At 25.5% G+C, this 9,672-nt stretch overlaps 1 protein-coding gene across 3 annotated transcripts in view; it reads left to right on the forward strand.

The window, feature by feature from the left end:
* The window catches only part of LOC107163683 (uncharacterized), a 32,693-nt gene that overhangs the window by 13,379 nt on the left and 9,642 nt on the right, over window positions 1-9,672 (forward strand). For 2 of the 3 annotated variants that reach the window (XM_089228308.1, XM_089228307.1), the window contains exons 3-7: window positions 924-1,084; window positions 2,055-2,200; window positions 2,542-2,744; window positions 3,600-3,729; window positions 4,184-4,324. In XM_089228308.1, coding sequence (XP_089084434.1) covers window positions 924-1,084; window positions 2,055-2,200; window positions 2,542-2,744; window positions 3,600-3,729; window positions 4,184-4,324 — 781 coding nt within the window. The remainder of the gene's footprint in view (window positions 1-923; window positions 1,085-2,054; window positions 2,201-2,541; window positions 2,745-3,599; window positions 3,730-4,183; window positions 4,325-9,672) is intronic. The other variant, XM_089228309.1, reaches the window with a different exon arrangement.

Consider the following 9,672-nt stretch of genomic DNA (forward strand, 5'->3'; position numbering starts at 1 on the left):
ATATTACATTTTCTATATTATTACCTATTTACCTATTTATTCACATTTTTATTTAAACAATTTTGTATTCAATAATTTTATCGAGTAGTAGGAGTTTTTAAATGAATCAATTCAGGACGTTGTCCTTTTATAATATTAAAACTGAATGCATACCATAAATCAATATGACACGAGTTTATGACATTATGAATTTTGAATATAATCTAATCTTTATTGTTATCACAAGCTTAAATATTTTATAAGTACCTAATACTTAATATAGGCAGCAAGGAATGTAACCTACCTAAAGTAAATCAAGAAATGTGAAATAGTTTTATAAATATGTTGTTTAAAAAGACTACGATTTGTAAATATTTACATAATATTCTACTGTAGTAAATGTATTTTAAAACCAAAATATTTTGTTATTGATAAAGTTTCAATTTTTAAAAATTATAAATAAAATAAGTATTCAATAATAGATCGAATACTTTTAACCAAAAAATACAAAGGATATAAAAAACTTCTACTGAAGGGTTAAGACATAAAATATTTAACGAATAGTAGGTTGACATCTTAAATTATTTTGAATAATACATCATCTAGTCTACAAATTTAGTGTAACATAACTGTCAAAATTAGTATTGCGGTCTATTCTCAATTTAAAATAATATTAATATTAAAAAGTTCAAAAAGTGTAATGCAAAACATAAATCGATTCCATAAATGGTGTTAATATGGTTTAACATTTAAACCGAAAGTATGAATATAATATATTATACTTCTTACATTTGTAGGAAATATAACATTAAATACAAGTAGGTAGGTTATCTGTATCTTTACATCTGTCATAATATGTGCCCTAATACTCCTTAGTCATTACTCATTGTACATAATATATTGAACTATACAATTATTTATTTATATACTTTTAAAATTTTCAGAGTTTAAAATCTTCAACTGTGTCTTCTTCTACAGTCACGTGTCATAGACGTGGTGCGCCAAGATATGCTTTAGCAGATCAAAATAATACATCATATTTTGGTCGCGGGTCATTTCCAAACGATTACAATGATGACGGCCTTGATGATTATTTAAGTCACAGGTTAGTTATTACAGAGATAAAAATAAACTATAACATATTAAATATTTGTTGAATATTCTATAGACTTAACACAATATGTGTATCTATATTATATTATGATAATTAATAAGGTTATCCAGTATCCACCTCCAATTATACCACTGTTATTTATAATTATTGTTTTGTATTAAGTATAAACATATTTTCATAAATATAAATAAATATCACTATACAATAACACAAATGACGCATTTTTTTGTTCCTTAAATAAAGCTTTTATACAATCCATCTACTATCTACGCATTATATAATACACAACTACAACACTATTCGGATAATAATAAATATATTTCCTATATTCCCACATTCCCACCTGCTATTTTTTTTTTAAATTGCATGGGTACCGAAATTTATAAAAAAAATTATTTACCTGTAGTAGGTATATTATTTTATAAAATATTGTTCCATAAGAGTGGAGCGTGGACTGCAGATAAGAATAAACCTACCAAATTAATATGCCCGCTGCACAGTTAAAACTTTTAATATTCATCAAAACCTAAATCAGGTAGTAGTTGTCTCATCATTTTTTTAAAACGCCCTTGATATATTACTATACCGACTTATATCAACCTTGGACAGAGGTTGACGCATATGTGTGACGTGAGTAGCTTTCGGAAGTCTGTTGTGACTCTGATGCTTCTGTTAAGTAGTGATATTGTTAGTCCGATGTGTGCGCCACCGCTATATACTGTTATATTGTAGACAGTAGGAGTCCACGAACATTATAATTAGACCCACACACACATACGAATATTATTACAAAATAGTCTATCAAACCTCGCGTTATTTCGTGTTAAAATACAGACTATAACCCATTCATATTATTGTACTTTCATTTTAGACACTATACGCATTAATAATTAATAAATAAATAATTTAATATTTATGTATGTATTTATTTATTTATTTATTTTTTTTTTTTTGATGGAAGGCGATACTCAGCAGACGAATGTAGCTTAGATACAGGCAGAAAATTTTTTACGTTCGACTTATACGATAAGAAGTTCTCGGAGAGCATACACGACGTGCAAAAGAAATTTCATGAATTCACTGTATGCGAAAACAGCTCTGTGAAAGGTAAATATTTTTATAGTCATTTTATTAAGAAAAACCCTTTATAAAAATTTTTATTTTAATATAAAAATCTAGTTAATACTTACACAGTTACACTTAATTATTAGATGTACCTTGTATAGAGTGTACATATTATAATGTAATCTAAGTTATTTCTTTAATTTAAATAGTAATTCTTAAAAAATATATATATCTTTTCTATATTTTATGCATACAACAATGAAAATAATAAAAAAAAACGATACGAAAAAATTTGTTATTAGTATCCTCGAAATCATGTATAACGATATAGATTTCTCATTATCATTAAATTGGTAACAAAATATTCTGCAATGCTGTTTCAGAGATGACACCAGAAATACCAGATCCACGAGTGCGAACTCCACCAGAATTATCACGTGTAAATACCGATGACCCAGCCGAATGTGTAAAGCAGATGTTAAAAGCTGCTAGAGATATGGAGTTGGAATCGGTTGTTAAAATTTTAACAAGCCATGATGAAGAATTTTTTAGAAATCATATCAATGACACAGATTCTACTGGTCGAGTATGTATCTACAACTACTAAAATAATTATTTTAAAATGTGTATCTAATAACTGATAGAATACAGTGAAACGTAATTAGAACAAATGACCTTATATCTATATACATAATATATATGTATGAGTAAATAAGAAAAATAGTATATTACCTATACTGTCTTTAGGAGAACATAATGCTTTAAATTTAATCTATGTAGGTGACTTATAACTACAAAAAAAAAAGTAACTGGAAGAATTTTCCGATCTTAAAAAAAGTTGTCGCATAAAACTTTTAAGGCACCCTTCTACTACCATAAATTATAATAATATTGAAAATATATACCTACCTAAGTTGAGTGGTCCATCTAACTTATTACATTGATTTATATCTGTTAATGTTCAACATTTTGTAAAATTTATTTTATAAATTATAAAACTTCATTTTTTTTGTGTATTTTATTTTTCCGATACTTTCGTAGTTTTTAATCTCCGGTAAAAATGTGTATATCGTATTTATAAAATTATTAAAACCTATAAAATTTATGGAATAATGAGTGAATATATTTTTTTATATTTAGGTATAGAAATTTAAGTTTAAAAAAGTAGTGTAGACAGTGTAGTAATTTATAACATACGATTAGTACTAAATATTAATAATAATAATGCTTATAGAGTTACAAATAAGTATATTGTATTTATTTTTATTCATTATATACCTCTTTATATGTAATACTAATATGGTTGCTTAAAAATATTTGTGATCGGTCATCAAAATACTGGAAGAACAACTTATGATTAATTAAGTTTTAATTAATTTGATATTTATAATGTTTACATACTTATGTCTAATAATAATAATATGTATTTCTGTTGTTACAGACGCTATTGAGCTACGTGTCATCGAGTGGCAGCATCGAAATAGTCGAAGAGATATTTAGAGTGCCGGATTTGGATTATAACAAACCGGACAATGAAGACAACACTCCATTACATTTTGCATCGCAAGCAGGTTAGTATAATAGGTAGTTATAGTTTGAGCAATATATTTTTTCAAGAGTTTGTTTGTAAACCGTTTTTTTAAATTGTTTAATTGAAAATGAAAAGAGGAAATAGACTGGCTCAGAGAGACTACATATAATTTAAAATTTAAAATTAACATTGTAAATAGTTATTATTATTACTTTGGCAGTTTGGCTAGGGACTACATTAATTAACGTTATGGTCAATTAAGTTGATAGTAATTACTAATTTAATAATATAATGAAAATAATAAAATGGTTTTATTATTTTATATCATAAACAAGTTTTAAAAAATATTTCCATTGAACATTATTTTTCATATGCCTATTAATATCATGAATGTAAAATGTAGATAAGTATTTACCACATTTGCTGTTTTTTTCATCCAATGTCCAATAATTTTACTATACTTTATAACAGAAATGAACAACATTTACTTTTAGGTCAATCCGAAATTGTGTGTCTGTTATTAAACAACTGTCTAAAACTAGAGATTGATGCCAGAAACTGTTTGGGTTTCACACCACTAATGAAGGCTGCTCTTCAGGGGCGCACGAAATGCGCGAAATTTCTACTCTATGCAGGTATTACACTTAACACTTATTCAATACATAGTAGTTAATATGTTTAGGTTATATTCAATATATTCCAATCTTATGTTACTTTACCTTAAAGATAATGCATGTTAATTCATTGTGTTTCATAGAATAAAAATAATATCCAAAATATTGATAATAGGTTAAAAAAATATTTTTTACAGTGTGGTATTCATAGTTTATTACCAACTCGTAATTACTTTTTTACAGATTGGAAAATAAGAATTTAATATTGATTTATTTGTAAATTTTAAATTAGGTATCATTTAATATTACACTCGGAGAGTTTGGTGTTATATTAGATGCTATTGGATATTAAAATCTTGTTTTTGACTCTTTATGTACCTACACAGATTTAAATAACAATTATTTTGAGTATGAATATGAGCTTCATGGCTGTGTATTAACTCATTTCTTTATAGTAGTTTTAAAAAATATTTTAATGAGAATAAGCGATTGGATTATGTATATTGTAATGTGCATCAAAGGTTAAATAAAAAGTTGTAACTCTACGATTGTAGATATTGAATTGATACAAGGTCACAGGAATCGCATTATAGTTTTTCTTATCCAGTTATGAGGTTAGGATGGCTGATTCGGAGTCTATTAATAATAGTTTGAGAACCTACGCTTGGGAAAAGTAAAATCGTGATTCTGAGTGGAGTAGAACGGCTTAATTTATCTTAACTTACCGTTTGTGTTGTTTATACTGTAGGTATCTCCATTTTTTGTCATTGATTTTCTTTTTAGGTTATATATATAATATATATATAAGGTTTTTCTATTAAAGTGTTTTGTAGGCTCTGTGTTTCTGTATATCTATTTATTTTGTTTTTTGTCGGTTTTCTGTTTATTTTATTTATTTTTACTTTTTTTATGACGATATTGTTGTATCTAATAATCTAGACGAATGATAAAAATAAAAATATGTATGAAATTTCTCTCATTTTATTTGCTAAAATGTCTAATGCAATTAAAGAGTCCAGATATATAATTATTAATTGTTTTCTCATGTTGGGAGCGATTTAAGTTAGGTTGCTTTAGCAGTGTCAATAATTCTACGTCTTTTCTCTTTATATACCTTTAATTATTAATTTAGTATTAGATATACGTATGCCTACTATAAATGCACATATTATATAACAGTATAATGTTTAATCTATGACAATTTATCATTTTAATGTAAGGTAGGTATATCTTATTATTTTTTTTTTTATTTACACAATAATATATACAAACTGTACAATTATGCACAATTAGCATATTTGATAAAGGTTAAAATAATACACGAGTACATGAGTAAGAAGCCACCCACTAATGGCACTTGACTGGAATCTTATTATTTAAATTTTAAATGGTTAAATACTTAAAAACATTATTATTATTATTATATATACTATAATGTACAGTAATATCTAAAATTAATATTTGTTATATTATCCTTATTTTTTATGTATGACCAATTAATTGTTGAGGTATAATTTTTACAATTAACTTTTGGTAAAAAGCTAATAAATTAAAAATGTTTCAAAAAAAGTACTCCGCGGAACAACTATTATTATACTAGAAAAATGTATTTGATATTTCGTTGTTATCTGATATTATGATATTATGACAATTCTGGATCTGACGATGTTTTAGAACCATCTCGGTAAATGTCAGAGTTCGATAGTTTTTATCTTTGAAGGAAATAAATTAAAGATGTATGTGTGCATTGTCAGATGTAATTTTTTTTAAATGTATACTAAAATAAAGTGAATTAATTGATTTGGTATGTATCATGGATTTGATAAGAAATAACTTAATTTAAGTTTTTGGCATTGATATTTGTCTTCTTTATAAAGCTATAGATGTACAATTTCCATTATACTAGGCTGTATGTTGATTTATTCTAAGAATCTTTGTCTTTTTTTCTAGCAACATAAGTAAGTTAATAATGCTGTCAATTGGGCATCTACTGTAAGCTCCAACCGTCATTCTAAAACTTGCATTGTGAATAAATTGGGCCTTGTGTTTTTAGAACTGTCTTTTTGGACCGAGAATAAAATATTGAACCGTTTTCTAAGTTGAAAGGATTAAATCTTTATGAATGCATCTTTGAATAGTTATGTTTTCGTGGTGCTATAATTGGTAGGTACCTAATTAGTTTTATTTTATATTACTAAAGGTTAAAATTAAAGAATTAAGGTTTTAAAAATTACTATAGTAAAATGTAAAAATGGTTCTAAGTAGCTATGTAAGTACCAATTTTGAACTAATAAATTTATTTAGTATGCCTTATTGGATTCTATATAATAACATTTTTAATTTAAAACATAAAAATGCAAATGTTTAAATTACTATACTATTATTTTGTTTATTTTTGCTCTATACTCGTAATCAGATTTGAAACACTTTTTCTTAATTTCAATGGTATCTGTTTAACACGAACTTCGACTATATTAAATTTAGTGAATGCGTTAGAAAATAAGGGCGTCTCTAAGTCTTAGCTTTCTGAATATAAATATCATAAAATATTTTCTATATATTTATCACATGTTGTGCTTTTACGTGTAAGCAAAGAAGCAATGTGATCGAAAGTTACAAACTACTAACATCAAATTTACTTACTAATAAATACAATAATAAAATAAGTTAAAAGAGTTCCAATATACGTATAGTTGGTCTTATAGAATATTACAAACTGTTTATAGTTATAGTTTACTTACTTTTTTATTGCATTATAGTCTAATGACTAATAGTTAAATAACTATGAATATCAATACTACGTACGTTATAACTTTTATTTAATTTAATAGGCAATATGTAAATCGCAAATGTTTATGTTAATATTATGCATTGATTTTCAAAATAAATATATTGGATAGTTCAATAACCTCTATTAGAATTGATTTTGAAAGAGTTTTTGACAGTATTCTAATACTCAAACTGAAATTGAATATTTTGATAAAATATAGGTTTTCTTTGTGGTAACTAACTATATTATTATGTAAAGTTTCATCAATTCCGTAAATTAATTTACAACACCACGAACGCAATGTCTCAATTTTTTTTAGGTAACCTTATTCATTACGATATTATGCGGTCGGCAAAGTGTTGATTATCAACTAGGTAGGTTGTGATTAATGATTAATAATTTTTATTCCACTTATTGTCTGCTTGTTTATCTTATTTAACTTTAATTCGATCTTTTCAAAAATATGACTCCACAGTAGTTTAGTCTACAATATTGTATTATGTGAAAATAGATCATTGGAAAGTTTCCAGAACAGAGTTTTAGATTTTGTTGAGTATACTTTAAAAATAAATCACTCGCCTCTTGTTTGTGAGTCAGTAATGAAAATATTAGACTTGAATATCGGCAAATCCGTTAAAAAGAGATTAGTAAAGACTTTCAAAGGTTTTTTTTTCATATAGCCAATTCAGAAAAGTTCGATATCTATTATACTCCTAACGCATTGAACTAATTGGGCTCTAACAGTAGACTATATAATTATTCAATTTCAAAACATTTCCCATATCCAGATCTAATTTTTTAACAACGATTTCGCACATCGTGTGGTCGCGTTAAGCTCAAAACAGTATAAACGCTATAAATTAGTTTATCTCACAACCGCATTGCTCATCCTATTTATTTTTATTTCAGAGATTCTATTCAGAATTTCTATTTGACTGTTATATTATTTTTTTTAATTCATTTTTATGGTATTATATTTTTTATTAGTGTTATTACTTTTAAATGTTTTTGGTTATTGATAAAATTACGCGTATTTTACACTTCAGTAAATTCACAAAATGACGGTTTGTCGTAATTAAAAATTAATATATACAATTATGTCTGCGGCAAACTGCAGTTGTAGTATGGCAAAAGCATTTTTGGAGAAAGGCCGTTCAAAAATTGTTAAGTATTGTTACGTTCTAAATAGTAAATATATACTTAATTTGATATGTATTAATATTTATTAATATATTATATTATTTATAAATTTATAATGAACTAATTCTAAATTATATCTTTGCAGGATAGGTAAATCATATATGATACTATCATAGTAGATATCTGGGTAATATTATTAAATATTAAAGTATTAATAATTAAAACAACTATTAATTATTGGTATATTTCGTATTTTCGTTTAACTGGCTTGATGTACTATTTTTTATAATATTAAAAAAATATTAATCTTTTTATTTTAAGAATATAATTAGCTCTTTAAAACTAAAGACTAAAATTATACCCGGCATCTAAATGTTGTTATCTTTTTTCTGTGTTGGTATTAAGGTATAACAGCAGTTTATGTAATTTTTTATTAAAAATGTTATCAACCGGCAATGTAAATATTTTAGTGGTATCATTTGTGTAGATTATACTTTTATTTATTTGCATCAGTCATAAACAGTATAAATACGACGTCAAAACTTTTACCTTTTTATAATATTTCGATAAAGCTAAAAAAAAATATAAATAAATTGCCAGGGTTGTGAGTTTATTGCACTAAAACGTCTATACCCCATCTAATATATGCACTCAAAAATAACAAAATATTCAGTAAGAATTTCAAAATATGCAAAATGAATTCACAATTACAGTATAATAGTCTTGGAATGTAGGTTAGGTACTTACTAATAAATAATATAACACTGTAAAAGTCAAGTATTAAAATTGTAAATGAACAAATGTATATTAGGGGGAAAAAAGTAAATAATCTTTAAAATAAAGATAACGCTGAAAGAATTGATGCCGAGTAATTTTTAATTGCGCTAGTGCGCTACCTTGAACATTTTATGAAGAAAGCTGTATTAAATTGTATATATACAAGTACAATGAAAAGGAAAATTGAAATTTCTTTAAAATCTAGAAACCAATTCGGATATATATTTTGAAGAACAAGGGAACGAATTAGGAATTAATTCGAATATTTCAAAAAAAAAAAATCACCCGACATATCTAATATGACTTAAATGCTATGATCCTTGTAATTAGCGGACTGTTAAGGTTTAGTTCTGTATTATTAGTTGTTTTAATGATAATTCCAAATAAATACCAATTACTAACAAGTACTATACAAGCATTATTATAAAGCTAAAGACAAAGTTTTATAATATATCAATAAACTTATCGTTAGAAAGACTTTACTGAAAGAAAAATATTATTGTCATCGTATTCAACACATAATAATTTGAAAGTTCATTGTAAACGTGCAGTGGCCTGACTATAAAATTTTCCGACATCAATTTTAATTAAATATTTGATCAAGTCGTCTGATTTTTAATAGCGGCTCATGAGTAAATACTCAGAGGAGACTTAAATTATAAAACATAAATTCCATATAACA

Source organism: Diuraphis noxia, unplaced genomic scaffold (genome assembly GCF_037042655.1).
Source record: "Diuraphis noxia isolate RWA-SAM2 unplaced genomic scaffold, SU_Dnox_SAM2 contig0005, whole genome shotgun sequence".
Classification (NCBI taxonomy): Eukaryota; Metazoa; Arthropoda; class Insecta; order Hemiptera; family Aphididae; genus Diuraphis; species Diuraphis noxia.